Source organism: Penaeus chinensis, chromosome 29, assembly GCF_019202785.1.
Source record: "Penaeus chinensis breed Huanghai No. 1 chromosome 29, ASM1920278v2, whole genome shotgun sequence".
Taxonomy (NCBI): domain Eukaryota; kingdom Metazoa; phylum Arthropoda; class Malacostraca; order Decapoda; family Penaeidae; genus Penaeus; species Penaeus chinensis.
Window position 1 is genome coordinate 31979322 of NC_061847.1, and position 15000 is coordinate 31994321.

Genomic DNA, 15000 nt, shown 5'->3' on the forward strand with positions numbered 1-15000 from the left:
TTCCTCAAGCATTAGAAGCTCCTCAAGCATTAGCAGTTCTTCAAGCATTAGAAGCTCCTCAAACATTAGCAGTTCCTCAAGCATTAGCAGTTCCTCAAGCAGTAGCAGTTCCTCAAGCATTAGCAGTTCCTCAAGCATTAGCAGTTCCTCAAGCATTAGCAGTTCCTCAAGCAGTATCAGTTCCTCAAGCATTAGTAGTTCCTCGAGCATTAGCAGTTCTTCAAGCATTAGAAGCTCCTCAAGCATTAGCAGCTCCTCAGGCAATAGCAGTTCCTCAAGCATTAGTAGTTCTTCAAGCATTAGAAGCTCCTCAAGCATTAGCAGCTCCTTAGGCAGCAGCAACTCCTCAGTCAGTAGTAGTTCCTCAAGGAGTAACATTTCGTCAAAGAGTAGCAGTTTTTCAAGCGACAGGAGTTCCTCAAGCAGCAGTAGTTCCTCAAGGAATAGTCGTTCCTCAAGCGGTAGCAGTTCGGCAATCAGTAGAAGTACTCTAAGCAGCTGTAGTTCCTCAAGCAGTAACAGTTTTTCAAGCAGCAGTAGCTCTTTATGCATGATCGGCTCAAGCAGTAGCAGCTCTTCAGTCATTAGTAGCTCCTCAAGCAGTACAAGTTCCTCAAACAGAAGCAGCAGCCGCAGGAGCTCCTCAAGTAATAGCAGTAAGATAACGATTCCATTCGCTGAAGCACGCTGAAGCACGCTGAAATACCCTGAAGGATTTTAGTCCATGCACGAAATAAATATAGTGCTAAATTATTGCGGGCTAAAGACCTTGCTCAGTATATTAAACGGTTGAATACTTAAAAAAAGAACACATTCACTTGTACACAAAACCACAATAGGGAATGTCAACACACTGTTTTCCATTAACGTAAGCGTAGATCACCTTCACAAATTGGTGGCAGATAGATATATAGATAAATTGATAGATAGAGTAAGGGGGGGGAGAGGCAAGGAGAGAGAGAGAAAGAGAGAGAGAGAGAGAGAGAGAGAGAGAGAGAGAGAGAGAGAGAGAGAGAGAGAGAGAGAGAGAGAGAGAGAGAGAGAGAGTACATGGTTTCCTGTGAAAAACTCCACGGCTTAACCATGCACAAAATAAGAAATATCCTTGTACATCAAGCTCACGAAGAAGTAGCAATACCACTCGCACTTGATCAATAGTAATTGTTTTCACTGTTAAAATCCCTGTTCTGGCGAATGTTCTTATTGAAAGAGAAACATGGCAATTATTTTAGGTTCATCGAGTTCAAGTAGGAGCAGTTCTTCAAGTAGTAGTAGGTCTTCAAGCCGTAGCAGTTCCTCCAGTAATAGCAGCTCCTCACATAGTTGTATTTCTGCAAGCAGTGATATTCCCTCAAGCAGCAGCAGTTCTTCAAGTATCAGCAGTTACGCCATAAGCAGTAGTAAGATAAAATCTACACCATTCATATACCCTGGAGCACCTTAAAGAGTATCAGACCACCGAGGAAAGCACAACTACTCTAAGAAACACCCGAGCTTTCCTGTGTCATATTCACCACATAAACCTATTCGTAAATCTTTTTAAATCGCACGTGACAATATTAGTGCTTTGTTTATGACTGATATTCACGTATGGCACTTTCATAATTTATTCGATATGAACACGCTGCAACACCCTAATGGACTTCAGTTGCAGCACAGACAAATGCACTTTACTGTTCAATTACTATATCGAATCGAGTGACTTAATAAGTTGATTACTTTGTGCAGCTTATTAAAACATCACACGCAATAGTGTTGGCACACGCGGCAAGAACAATCAAGAATCTGTAACATCTTTTATACACTTTTTTTTTCAGGAATTTCGAAATATTTACAAAGAGACTCGAGGTTGTATCTCATATATATACATACGAACACACATGCATACACATGGATAAGCATTTACTTAATTGGCAATCTCTAAACACGGGACATTCTAGAAGATTCCTGAAGGATCCTAAAAAATCCGCTTTAATGCCATTTTTTCCCAAGCAATATTTTACAGATTTAAGTACTTTGTTTCAAAGGAGTGTTAAAAAACCTTTACGTCTTTTCGTGTTTGTTCAATTTTTTGTTCACCTGCCTCTCTCTAACTGCCTTTCTCTCCCTTTGCCTGTCGATCTGTCTGTCTCTGCTCCCTGCTGCCTCTCCCTCTCTCCCCTCCCCTTTTTTTCTCTCCTTCTGTCCTCCCTCCCCTTTCTCTCCTCTTTCTCTCACTCTCTCGCTCGGTATCTGCCATCTAAACCCGTTATCTAACTTCTGATTTAAAATGAAGCAAACTTTTAAAATCCAGTCCCGGATTTATATTTGTTTCATTCTAAACAAAATTTTCGTGCAAGCATACACGAAGTCGCTTCCAAATTATATATATTTTTTCCATATATATATATATATATATATATAGATAGATATGCATATACCTTTTATCCCTGCGAAAATTGTGTTACTTTGTATCATCTAATAACTTTCATGTCGAATCTTATCTTGTGTTAATGTTTATACTGCATGTTTACATTTATGTACGTCTCTCTCTCTCTCTCTCTCTTTCTCTTTTTCTTTCTCTCCCTCCCATCTCTCTCGCTTTCTCTCTCTCTCTCCCATCCCCCCCTCTCTCTCTTTCTCATTCTCTCCCTCCCATCCCCCCCTCTCTCTCTTTCTCTCTCTCTCTCTCATACATTCCCCAACAAACCCATGCAAAGGCCAACCTGGAAGAATCTTGACCCACATATTTTCACACACACGCACACATGTGTATTCATTAGAATAACTCACGTGTCCTTATGCAGTTCCGTTTTCCTTCTACAGGCAGCAGTAGCAGTTCGTCAAGCAGCAGCAGCTCAAGCAGTAAGTCAATGAAAGACAAATATTTAAACTACTGTAAAGTTGTTTCTTAAGAATGAGCTTGTGACTAAGAAGGCATACTTACAAGTGAAATTCCTTTAGAGTAATCATTTGCAACCAGCCTAGTGTTAATAATGACATGCATATATTTGTAACGTTAGAGTAATTACCGCTGGATAAGGTCTTGAATTACACTACATATACAGTTAATAACTAAACTGAACTAAGAAAACGATTAAATAAATAAAGAAGCAAATATATATATATATATATATATATATATATATATATATATATATATATATACATATACACATTTTACATCTACTCTCGAAGGTAAGTAATGCGAGGTCGAGACAGGTTAATGAATTCAAAACTTGACCACTAGAATTACCAGCTATTATTATTAACATTTATTTAAACAAATCAAATTTTCTTATTTTTCCATTAATCATACCTGACAGAGAAAGGTAAGGAACTAGGCAGACGAGCAACAAAAGAAGAAGAAGGAAAAACAATATTATGACAATTTTCCTTATTCCTGCTTCTCCTGAGATACTGACCTTGGCTCATCTAACAGCCTTCGGAAACACAAGGAAAACTATTTATTAATTTCTTGAATATACATATCTTCTCTGGTTGCAATGTTCTGGTTGCAAAGTATGACCAGAATACACCTAAAGAAATCGAGTAATGTGTGCAAAGTACAATTGATATTTGTTTTGTTTGTTTTACAGAACATTTTACAGGTGGGCAGAAAATGTTTTTTTTTAACAAACCTTAAATGAAGGAATATGGAAATGGGAAACCAAAAATATTAATATAATAATTATATAATTATATATAATTATATATCCTTTCTCCTTTTCACAATCTCCTTTACTTTCCCTCATCCCTTGTCCCTTGTACAATAACCCCCTTACCCCCCCCCCCCTTTCAGTTATAATAAATAACTAAACCCTAAAGTATAAATTCGCTGTCATACTGTTATCTGCATTACGTAATTCAAGCAATACAATTTTTTTTTTTTTTATTAGAATTAATGAATGCAGTCTATATTTACGGTTCTTTGGATCTGTCTACAATACATCTCATGACTCATGAAGTATAGTGTCCCATAAAATAGCATTTACTTAAGTACTAGTAGTTTCTTATGTGGTAAATGCATTCCTCAAGCAAACACACACACACATACACACAAACATTCACACACAAATACATATTCACACACACACACGCACACAGAAACACACAGACACACACAAAAGCACACACAGTCACATACATACACATATTCACAAACACACAGACACACACACATATACATACATACACCAAAACCAAAAACAATCTTGTACAATAGTTTCCTAAAATAAGTGCTAGTAACTCCCCTCCTCTTCTCCCTCCCTCCCTCCCCTCCGCATACGTACCACAACGAAAGTATAATAAAATAAGAAGAAACCAAGAGACAACAAAACAAACAAACAAACAAAATACGGGCAACATCAGGTTTCTTGTCGCTTTTTTCTGCCAGGATCTGAGGTTTACTAACAATCACATTTATAATTCTTTTGAAAATGTCTTGACTCTGACGAGGCTGTCCCCCCTGCAGTGGCCTTTCATTCAGCGAATCGTATGCCCATTATTTTAGGTTCCTCAAGTTCAAGCAGTAGCAGTAGTAGTTCCTCAAGCAGTAGCAGCTCATCAAGCAGTAGCAGCTCGTTAAGCAGTAGCAGTTCCTCAAGCAGCAGCAGCTCATCAAGCAGTAGCAGTTCCTCAAGCAGTAGCAACTCAAGCAGTAGCAGCTCGTCAAGCAGTAGCAGCTCCTCGAGCAGTAGCAGCTCGTCAAGCAGTAGCAGCTCGTCAAGCAGTAGCAGCTCGTCAAGCAGTAGAAGCTCATCAAGCAGTAGCAGCTCGTTAAGCAGTAGCAGTTCCTCAAGCAGCAGCAGCTCATCAAGCAGTAGCAGTTCCTCAAGCAGTAGCAGCTCCTCAAGCAGTAGCAGCTCGTCAAGCAGTAGCAGCTCCTCGAGCAGTAGCAGCTCGTCAAGCAGTAGCAGCTCGTCAAGCAGTAGCAGCTCGTCAAGCAGTAGCAGCTCGTCAAGCAGTAGCAGCTCGTCAAGCAGTAGCAGCTCGTCAAGCAGTAGCAGCTCGTCAAGCAGTAGCAGCTCCTCGAGCAGTAGCAGCTCGTCAAGTAGTAGCAGCTCGTCAAGCAGTAGCAGCTCGTCAAGCAGTAGCATTTCCTCAAGCAGTAGCAGCTCGTCAAGCAGCAGCAGCTCCTCAAGCAGCAGCAGCTCCTCAAGCAGTAGCAGCTCGTCAAGCAGCAGCAGCTCCTCAAGCAGTAGCAGCTCCTCAAGCAGTAGCAGCTCGTCAAGCAGTAGCAGCTCCTCGAGCAGTAGCAGCTCGTCAAGCAGCAGCAGCTCCTCAAGCAGTAGCAGCTCCCCAAGCAGTAGCAGCTCGTCAAGCAGTAGCAGCTCCTCAAGCAGTAGCAGCTCCTCAAGCAGTAGCAGCTCGTCAAGCAGCAGCAGCTCGTCAAGCAGTAGTAGCTCGTCAAGCAGCAGCAGCTCGTCAAGCAGTAGCAGCTCCTCGAGCAGTAGCAGCTCATCAAGCAGTAGCAGCTCCTCAAGCAGTAGCAGCTCGTCAAGCAGTAGCAGCTCGTCAAGCAGTAGCAGCTCGTCAAGCAGTAGCAGCTCGTCAAGCAGTAGCAGCTCGTCAAGCAGTAGCAGCTCGTCAAGCAGTAGCAGCTCGTCAAGCAGTAGCAGCTCGTCAAGCAGCAGCAGCTCGTCAAGCAGCAGCAGCTCGTCAAGCAGTAGCAGCTCCTCGAGCAGTAGCAGCTCATCAAGCAGTAGCAGCTCCTCGAGCAGTAGCAGCTCGTCAAGCAGTAGCAGCTCGTCAAGCAGTAGCAGCTCGTCAAGCAGTAGCAGCTCGTCAAGCAGTAGCAGCTCGTCAAGCAGTAGCAGCTCCTCAAGCAGTAGCAGCTCGTCAAGCAGCAGCAGCTCGTCAAGCAGTAGCAGTTCCTCAAGCAGCAGCAGCTCGTCAAGCAGCAGCAGCTCGTCAAGCAGTAGCAGCTCCTCGAGCAGTAGCAGCTCCTCAAGCAGCAGCAGCTCTTCAAGTAAACCATGCAATATTATTGCACTTTCAAGCACCATTACGAATTTTGGATCCAATGATTTGAGGACGAGCACACAAACACGCATACGACACACACACACACACACACACACACACACACACACACACACATACACACGCACGTGTAGACATTCCTTCGGAGCACCTTCTTGGAACACCACCAACCTATAAACAACACATTGTGTTTCTTTTTACAACTAAACCATTCACATTGCAGAAACAGCACTTCACGAAAAGTAAATCCGAAGCACTGCGACTGGGAATGTGGTTTGTGCACTGTACAAGTTGATGAGAAAGTTATGCTAAAAAAACTGTTAATGGTACAAACTGCTACTTAATTTTCGAGTGTGAATCACCGAGCATTATGGAACACAACACATCACGTTCAAATTCTGCTCACCACAACGATTCTGAATATTGCTACTCAGCTGCACACACGCTTTCACTATATTGAGCTTGTTTACTTTATATATATTTTTTTTTTCTTTGCTAAATTATTTAGAATCTCGTTAGTTCTTTTTACATACAAGTGCGAAGAAACAAAAGAAGCCTGAAGTTAATGAAGATTCTGAAGGAAAGAAGACCTCTGTTTCCTATTGATTCTAATTCCTCATCACTTATCGATTTATTATAGGTTCGTCGTCTTCCGGCACTATCGACTGTGAGTTCTTCTCTACGTTTCTGCAAGATTCACCCGAATGTCAGAGCACAGTAGAAAATAAACATACACTAGACTTTAGTGTCTACAATAGTTTTAAGGGATACGGGTAGACCTAAAGATATGTCACAGCACTCACACAACTCTCTATACCTGTCTATTGACTAACTTTCTCTAATTGGTCTTGCGTTTAACTACCCTCGCTCTTCCCCTTCCAGTCTTTGATTTTATTGTTTTAACTATCTCTGATTCAAACTGAAGTATTCTTTCGAGTTCAACCACTGTGACCAAACACACAAGAATTGTTCATGTAAGCATACAAGAAGTCGTTTCAAGTACAAGTTTTATGGATATTTCTGAAGATTATCCCCACCCCCCACCCTATAGTTCAAGCATTTTATGTGGTCTACTCCGAAGAAATTCAAGAATTGTAAGAATTGTACATGTATCTCGCTCTGTGAGTGCATTTACTCTGCCTAAAGCAAAATACAGGAATACAAGTACATGCTCCAGTGAATACTTGAAGACGATGGTTTCTCACGAGCCCAATATGATTCGGGTACTGAGCAGACAGATTTAAATAACTACCATCAATCCCAGCATACCATTCTCTTCCTCTTCCCTCTTTCCCTCGCATTCTCTCTCCCCTTTCCCCGTCACCCTCCTTTTCCATCTTAATCTGTGTGACATTGCACTTACAGTATCATATATGATGAATTCCAAGTTCAACGAAGAGCCAAAGCACGTTAGCAGGCCATGACCTGTACCACAGAGAGGTGAAGGAGAGCACGAAGCATGAAACGTGTGGTTGTCAAGAGGAAACTGAAGTTGAACTTACCTCAGTAATGCTAGTACAAAACAGAGTGAAAAAAAAGAAAAATGATACACCATGAATTCAATATGGATTGTACAGAGAACGTATAGTGAAGACAGGTGATGGACACCCCAGATATTGAAATGATTTTTCAAGCACCAAGGTAGAGCATGTCAAGAACTAGTCACTGCACTTCTATATCGCACTGGGAACTTATTGTCAAATAATTTCCCCAATCCAGACATCGTAGTACCAGTTTAGACATACTGGTGATCACAATGATGAATCATATAGAACAGTGCTAAATACACCACTTGGAATATATGATAATAAGATATGACAAAAAAAATTAAGACTGGTATATTCCTAAACATTTGTAGGTACAACCAACTGCCGCATTGGCGCTCATCCACTAGCAGCTGAAGGTGAGTTCCTTAACCAAAATCCCTCAAACACAGGAAACAGAAAGTACCAGATATCTTACAACAGGTATCTACAATTGGAGAATTTGGAGAAGTTTACAGCAAAATTAGATGACCAAAAAGGGACTGAATAAAAAGTGTTAATACAATTCCGAAGAATCAAGCAAATAAAAAAATCAGTGTCTGTAAACTTTAAGCAGTTCACAAAAACGGAAAATTTGAATACACTCAGAGGCAAATTCAAGATGTAATTTCTGTTGATTAGACGCAAATGTGTAGGATTCTATATCATTTCATCCTCTTTCTTTTTCAGGTGCATATGCTAAGAAGAACACGTACACTAAATTTCACAATTTGTCTACCCTATCTTCTGTTTCAGGTTATCCTAAACCCATCATATGCATTATCCTATTTTCATGAATTTTCCTCCCATATGACATTCCTCAAAAAAAAGGTTTTTCTCAGCATTGTGGCATCATTTACTACAGGTAACTCAAGACCATCAAGAAATTCAGTATCAACCCACAGCAGCTCAAGCATTCCAAGTTATCCATCAAGCAGTTTAGCAGATTCAAGTCGTGCCTTACCAAGTTCAGCTGACACCTCAAGTTCAAGAAGTTCAAGCAGAAGCAGTTTCTCAAGTATGTAATATCAACTGAAATTTCCGATCGTCAGATATCTTCAATCAATAAACAGAAATGCTCAAATCTACTTATGTGCTTTTGTGTGTGTGTGTGATTCAGCCCGTGCGTGTAATTATGTGTATTTATGTGTACAGGCATTTTTTAAATTCTACAGAGTTAATCATATTATATATATATACAAATGAGTTTGAAAGTGACATTTAAAATATATATATATAGTGCTAGCAATATCATATCCAAGACTAATATGCATGATGAAATTGATTAGGGTCAACTAATCTGGCAAGCTCAAGCAGCGCAACAGCTTCCAGCAGTCTGGCAACCTCAAGCATGGTCACAGCTTCCAGTAGTCTGGCAGCCTCAAGCAGTTTGGCAGCTTCCAGCAGTCTGGCAACCTCAAGCATGGTCACAGCTTCCAGTAGTCTGGCAACCTCAAGCAGTTTGGCAGCTTCCAGCAGGGTGGCAACCTCAAGCAGTATGGCAGCTTCCAGCAGTCTGGCAACCTCAAGCAGTGCAACAGCTTCCAGCAGTCTGACCACCTCAAGCAGTGTAGTAGCTTCCAGCAGTGTGGCAACCTCAAGCAGTTTGGCAGCTTCCAGCAGCTTGGCAACCTCAAGCAGTTTGGCAGCTTCCAGCAGCTTGGCAACCTCAAGCAGTTTGGCAGCTTCCAGCAGTGTGGCAACCTCAAGCAGCTTGGCAGCTTCCAGCAGTCTGGCAACCTCAAGCAGTTTGGCAGCTTCCAGCAGTCTGGCAACCTCAAACAGTGCAACATCTTCCAGCAGTCTGACAACCTCAAGCAGTGTAGTAGCTTCCAGCAGTGTGACAACCTCAAGCATGGCAACAGCTTCCAGCAGTGTGGCAACCTCAAGCAGTTTGGCAGCTTCCAGCAGTCTGGCAACCTCAAGCAGTGCAACAGCTTCCAGCAGTCTGGCAACCTCAAGCAGTGTAGTAGCTGCCAGCAGTGTGGCAACCTCAAGCAGTTATGCAGCTTCCAGCAGTCTGGCAACCTCAAGCAGTGTAGTAGCTGCCAGCAGTGTGGCAACCTCAAGCAGTTATGCAGCTTCCAGCAGTGTGGCAACCTCAAGCAGTTTGGCAGCTTCCAGCAGTGTGGCAACCGCAAGCAGTTTGGCAGCTTCCAGCAGTCTGGCAACCTCAAGCAGTGTAGTAGCTTCCAGCAGTGTGGCAACCTCAAGCATGGCAACAGCTTCCAGCAACGTGGCAACCTCAAGCAGTTTGGCAGCTTCCAGCAGTCTGGCAACCCCAAGCAGTTTGGCAGCTTCCAGCAGTGTGGCAACCTCAAGCATTTTGGCAGCTTCCAGCAGCGTGGCAACCTCAAGCAGTTTGGCAGCTTCCAGCAGTGTGGCAACTTCGAGCAGTTTGGCAGCTTCCAGCAGTGTGGCAACCTCAAGCAGTTTGGCAGCTTCCAGCAGTGTGGCAACCTCAAGCAGTGTAACAGCTTCCAGCAGTGTGGCAACTTCAAGCAGTTTGGCAGCTTCCAGCAGTGTGGCAACCTCAAGCAGTTTGGCAGCTTCCAGCAGTGTGGCAACCTCAAGCATGGCAACAGCTTCCAGCAGCCTGGCAACCTCAAGCAGTGCAACAGCTTCCAGCAGTGTGGCAACCTCAAGCAGTTTGGCAGCTTCCAGCAGTCTGGCAACCTCAAGCAGTGTAGCAGCTTCCAGTAGTCTGGCAACCTCAAGCAGTTATGCAGCTTCCAGCAGTGTGGCAACCTCAAGCAGTGTAGCAGCTTCCAGCAGTGTGGAAACCTCAAACAGTGTAGCAGCTTCCAGCAGTGTGGAAACCTCAAACAGTGTAGCAGCTTCCAGCAGTCTGGCAACCTCAAGCAGTTTGGCAGCTTCCAGTAGTCTGGCAACCTCAAGCAGTGTAGTAACTTCCAGCTGTGTGGCAACCTCAAGCAGTTTGGCAGCTTCCAGCAGTCTGGCAACCTCTAAGCAGTTTGGCAGCTTCCAGCAGTGTGGCAACCTCAAGCAGTTTGGCAGCTTCCAGCAGCTCTGGCAACCTCAAGCAGTGTAGCAGCTTCCAGCAGAGTGGCAAACCTCAAGCAGTTTGAACAGCTTTCCAGCAGTGTGGCAACTCAAGCAGTTTGGCAGCTTCCAGCAGTCTGGGCAACCTCAAGCAGTGTAGCAGCTTCCAGCAGCTGGCAACCTCAAGCAGTTTGGTAGCTTCCAGCAGTGCTGGCAACCTCAAAGCAGTTTGGCAGCTTCCAGCAGTCTGGCAACCTCAAGCAGTGCAACAGCTTCCAGCAGTCTGGCAACCTCAAGCAGTGTAGCAGCTTCCAGCAGTCTGGCAACCTTCAAGCAGTGTTGGCAGCTTCCAGCAGTCTGGCAACCTCAAGCAGTGTAGCAGCTTCCAGCAGTCTGGCAACCTCAAGCAGTTTGGCAGCTTCCAGCAGCCTGGCAACCTCAAGCAGTGTATGGCAGCTTCCAGCAGCCTGGGCAACCTCAAGCAGTGCTAGCAGCTTCCAGCAAGTGTGGCAACCTCAAGCAGTTTGGCAGCTTCCAGCAGTGTGGCAACCTCAAACAGTTTGGCAGTTTCCAGCAGCCTGGCAACCTCAAGCAGTTTGGCAGCTTCCAGCAGTCTGGCAACTTCAAGCAGTGCAACAGCTTCCAGCAGCCTGGCAACCTCAAGCAGTTTGGCAGCTTCCAGCAGTCTGGCAACCTCAAGCAGTTTGGCAGCTTCCAGCAGTCTGGCAACCTCAAGCAGTTTGGCAGCTTCCAGCAGTGTGGCAACCTCAATCAGTTTGGCAGCTTCCAGCAGTGTGGCAACCTCAAGCAGTTTAGCAGCTTCCAGCAGTCAGACATTCTCAGCAGCTTCCAGTAATCTGGCAACCCCTAGTAGTCTGGCCGAATCCAGCAGTGTGGCAACCTCAAATAGTGTGGCAATCTCTAGTCTTGGAACATTAAGCTCATCATCAGGATCAAGTTATTTGGCTTCAGTGAGCAATTCAGTGGGCACGAATATCAATGTGGGAGGGAACACTAACAGTTTAGTATCTCTAATTATAATCAATTCAGGAACAGTAAACAGTGTAGAATTATCCAGTAGTCTGGCAACCTCAAGCAGTTTGGCAGCTTCCAGCAGCCTGGCAACCTCTAGCAGTACAGCAGCTTCCAGCAGTTTGGCAACTTCAAATAGTGCAACAGCTTCCAGCAGTCTGGCAACCTCAAGCAGTGCAACAGCCTCCAGCAGTGTGGGAACCTCAAGCAGTTTGGCAGTTTTCAGCAGTCTGGCAACCTCAAACAGTTTGGCAGCTTCCAGCAGTCTGGCAACCTCAAGCAGTTTGGCAGCTTCCAGCAGTCTGGCAACCTCCAGCAGTGTAGCAGCTTCCAGTAGTGTGGCAACCTCAAGCAGTTTGGCAGCTTCCAGCAGCTTGGCAACCTCAAGCAGTTTGGCAACTTCCAGCAGTGTGGCAACCTCAAGCAGTGTAGCAGCTTCCAGCAGTGTGGCAACCTCAAGCAGTGCAACAGTTTCCAGCAGTGTGGCAACCTCAAGCAGTGCAACAGCTTCCAGCAGTGTGGCAACCTCAAGCAGTGTAGCAGCTTCCAGTAGTCTGGCAACTTCAAGCAGTGTAACAGCTTCCAGCAGTGTGGCAACCTCAAGCAGTTTGGCAGCTTCCAGCAGTCTGGCAACCTCAAGCAGTGCAACAGCTTCCAGCAGCCTGGCAACCTCAAGCAGTGCAACAGCTTCCAGCAGCCTGGCAACCTTAAGCAGTGTAGCAGCTTCCAGCAGCCTGGAAACCTCAAGCAGTGCAACAGCTTCCAGCAGTCTGGCAACCTCAAGCAGTGCAACAGCTTCCAACAGCCTGGCAACCTCAAGCAGTGTAGCAGCTTCCAGCAGTCTGGCAACCTCAAGCAGTGTAGCAGCTTCCAGCAGTCTGGCAACCTCAAGCAGTGCAACAGCTTCCAGCAGCCTGGCAACCTCAAGCAGTGCAACAGCTTCCAGCAGTCTGGCAACCTCAAGCAGTGTAGCAGCTTCTAGCAGTCTGGCAACCTCAAGGAGTTTGGTAGCTTCCAGCAGTCTGGCAACCTCAAGCAGTTGGCAGCTTCCAGCAGCCTGACAACCCCAAGCAGTACAGCAGCTTCCAGCAGTCTGGCAACCTCAAGCAGTTTGGCAGCTTCCAGCAGTCTGGCAACTTCAAGCAGTGCAGCAGCTTCCAGCAGTCTGGAACCTCAAGCAGTTTGGTAGCTTCCAGCAGTCTGACAACCTTAAGCAGTGTAGCAGCTTCCGGCAGTGTGGCAACCTCAAGCAGTTTGACAGTTTCCAGCAGTCTGGCAACCTCAAGCAGTTTGGCAGCTTCCAGCAGTCTGGCAACCTTCAAGCAGTTTAGCAGCTTCCAGCAGCCTGGCAACCTCAAGCAGTTTGGCAGCTTCCAGCAGTGTGGCAACCTCAAGCAGTTTGGCAGCTTCCAGCAGTCTGGCAACCTCAAGCAGTGTAGCAGCTTCCAGCAGCCTGGCAACCTCAAGCAGTTTGGCAGCTTCCAGCAGCCTGGCAACCTCAAGCAGTTTGGCAGCTTCCAGCAATCTGGCAACCTCAAGCAGTTTGGCAGCTTCCAGCAGCCTGGCAACCTCAAGCAGTTTGGCAGCTTCCAGCAGCCTGGGAATCTCAAGCAGTTTGGCAGCTTCCAGCAGCGTGGGAACCTCAAGCAGTTTGGCAGATTTCAGCAGCCTGGCAACCTCAAGCAGTTTGGCAGCTTCCAGCAGCCTGGCAACCTCAAGCAGTTTAGCAGCTTCCAGCAGCCTGGCAACATCAAGCAGTGTAGCAGCTTCCAGCAGTCTGGCAACCTCAAGCAGTTTGGCAACGTCCAGCAGTCTGGCAATTTCAAGCAGTGTAGCAGCTTCCAGCAGTGTGGCAACCTCAAGCAGTTTGGCAGCTTCCAGCAGTGTGGCAACCTTAAGCAGTTTGGCAGCTTCCAGCAGCCTGGCAACCTCAAGCAATTTGGCAGCTTCCAGCAGCCTGGCACCTTCAAGCAGTGTAGCAGCTTCCAGCTGTGTGGCAACATCAAGCAGTTTGGCAGCTTCCAGCAGTGTGGCAACCTCAAGCAGTTTAGCAGCTTCCAGCAGTGTGGCAACCTCAAGCAGTTTGGCAGCTTCCAGCAGCCTGGCAACCTCAAGCAGTTTGGCAGCTTCCAGCAGCCTGGAAACCTCAAGCAGTGCAACAGCTTCCAGCAGCCTGGCAACCTCAAGCAGTTTGGCAGCTTCCAGCATCCTGGCAACCTCAAGCAGTGCAACAGCTTCCAGCAGCCTGGCAACCTCAAGCAGTGTAGCAGCTTCCAACAGCCTGGCAACCTCAAGCAGTTTGGCAGCTTCCAGCAGTGTGGCAACCTCAAGCAGTATGGCAGCTTCCAGCAGCCAGGCAACCTCAAGCAGTGCAACAGCTTCCAGCAGCCTGGCAACCTTAAGCAGTGAAGCAGCTTCAAGCAGTGTGGCAATCTCAAGCAGTCTGGCAACCTTAAGCAGTTTGGCAGCTTCCAGCAGTCTGGCAACCTCAAGCAGTTTGGCAGCTTCCAGCAGTCTGGCAACCTCAAGCATGGCAACAGCTTCCAGCAGCCTGGCAACCTCAAGCAGTTTGGCAGCTTCCAGCAGCCTGGCAACCTTAAGCAGTTTGGCAGCTTCCAGCAGCCTGGCAACCTCAAGCAGTTTGGCAGATTCCAGCAGCCTGGCAACCTCAAGCAGTGTAGCAGCTTCCAGCAGTCTGGCAACCTCAAGCAGTTTGGCAGCTTCCAGCAGCCTGGCAACCTCAAGCAGTTTGGCAGATTCCAGCAGCCTGGCAACCTCAAGCAGTTTGGCAGCTTCCAGCAATGTGGCAACCTCAAGCAGTATGGCAGCTTCCAGTAGCCTGGCAACCTCAAGCAGTATGGCAGCTTCCAGCAGCTTGGCAACCTCAAACAGTTTGGCAGCTTCCAGCAGCCTGGCAACCTCAATCAGTATGGCAGCTTCCAGCAGTGTGACAATCTCAAGCAGTTTGGCAGCTTCCAGCAATGTGGCAACTTCAAGCAGTTTGGCAGCTTCTAGCAGTGTGGCAACTTCAAGCAGTTTGGCAGCTTCCAGCAGTCTGGCAACTTCAAGCAGTTTGGCAGCTTCCAGCAGCGTGGCAACCTCAAGCAGTTTGGCAGCTTCCAGCAATGTGGCAACTTCAAGCAGTTTGGCAGCTTCTAGCAGTCTGGCAACTTCAAGCAGTTTGGCAGCTTCCAGCAGTCTCGCAACTTCAAGCAGTTTGGCAGCTTCCAGCAGTCTTGCAACTTGCAGCTTTGATTTCACATCTTCAAATTTGGCCAGCAGTTTAGAAAGCAGTTTGACCAACCTCAAGAGTTCCGAGGCTCTCAGTTCAGAGAGCATAGCAGGGAAATCCACCTCAAGTAGTTTAGGAATCTCTAGTTCATTTGCATCTGTTAGTGCTGACCCATCAAGTAGTGAAGCAACGAAAAGCAGCCCAGCCATCTCAAGCAGCTTTGTAATCATAACTTTTCCAACGACC

At 46.1% G+C, this 15000-nt stretch overlaps 2 protein-coding genes across 2 annotated transcripts in view; both read left to right on the top strand.

Annotated features, from left to right (window-relative positions):
• Window positions 1-1444, top strand: part of LOC125040477 (uncharacterized protein DDB_G0271670-like) — a 1518-nt gene extending 74 nt beyond the window's left edge. Inside the window, exons 1-2 of the mRNA XM_047635029.1 lie at window positions 1-656; window positions 1233-1444. The exon at window positions 1-656 is cut by the window's left edge and continues 74 nt beyond it. Coding sequence (XP_047490985.1) covers window positions 1-656; window positions 1233-1444 — 868 coding nt within the window. The remainder of the gene's footprint in view (window positions 657-1232) is intronic.
• Window positions 1445-5043: 3599 nt separating this feature from the next.
• The window catches only part of LOC125040478 (serine-rich adhesin for platelets-like), a gene marked incomplete at its 5' end in the record, with an annotated part of 26155 nt that continues 16198 nt past the window's right edge, over window positions 5044-15000 (top strand). The window contains 26 exons of the mRNA XM_047635031.1: window positions 5044-5724; window positions 6188-6206; window positions 6605-6737; window positions 7046-7187; window positions 7363-7470; window positions 7599-7605; window positions 7823-7931; window positions 8330-8505; window positions 8777-8934; window positions 9237-9379; window positions 9648-9744; window positions 10029-10099; window positions 10224-10351; window positions 10581-10703; window positions 10916-11156; window positions 11281-11881; window positions 12181-12346; window positions 12541-12883; window positions 13101-13194; window positions 13227-13387; window positions 13469-13549; window positions 13649-13711; window positions 13872-13950; window positions 14034-14125; window positions 14343-14557; window positions 14639-15000. The exon at window positions 14639-15000 is cut by the window's right edge and continues 49 nt beyond it. Coding sequence (XP_047490987.1) covers window positions 5044-5724; window positions 6188-6206; window positions 6605-6737; window positions 7046-7187; window positions 7363-7470; window positions 7599-7605; window positions 7823-7931; window positions 8330-8505; window positions 8777-8934; window positions 9237-9379; window positions 9648-9744; window positions 10029-10099; window positions 10224-10351; window positions 10581-10703; window positions 10916-11156; window positions 11281-11881; window positions 12181-12346; window positions 12541-12883; window positions 13101-13194; window positions 13227-13387; window positions 13469-13549; window positions 13649-13711; window positions 13872-13950; window positions 14034-14125; window positions 14343-14557; window positions 14639-15000 — 4593 coding nt within the window. The remainder of the gene's footprint in view (window positions 5725-6187; window positions 6207-6604; window positions 6738-7045; window positions 7188-7362; window positions 7471-7598; window positions 7606-7822; window positions 7932-8329; window positions 8506-8776; window positions 8935-9236; window positions 9380-9647; window positions 9745-10028; window positions 10100-10223; window positions 10352-10580; window positions 10704-10915; window positions 11157-11280; window positions 11882-12180; window positions 12347-12540; window positions 12884-13100; window positions 13195-13226; window positions 13388-13468; window positions 13550-13648; window positions 13712-13871; window positions 13951-14033; window positions 14126-14342; window positions 14558-14638) is intronic.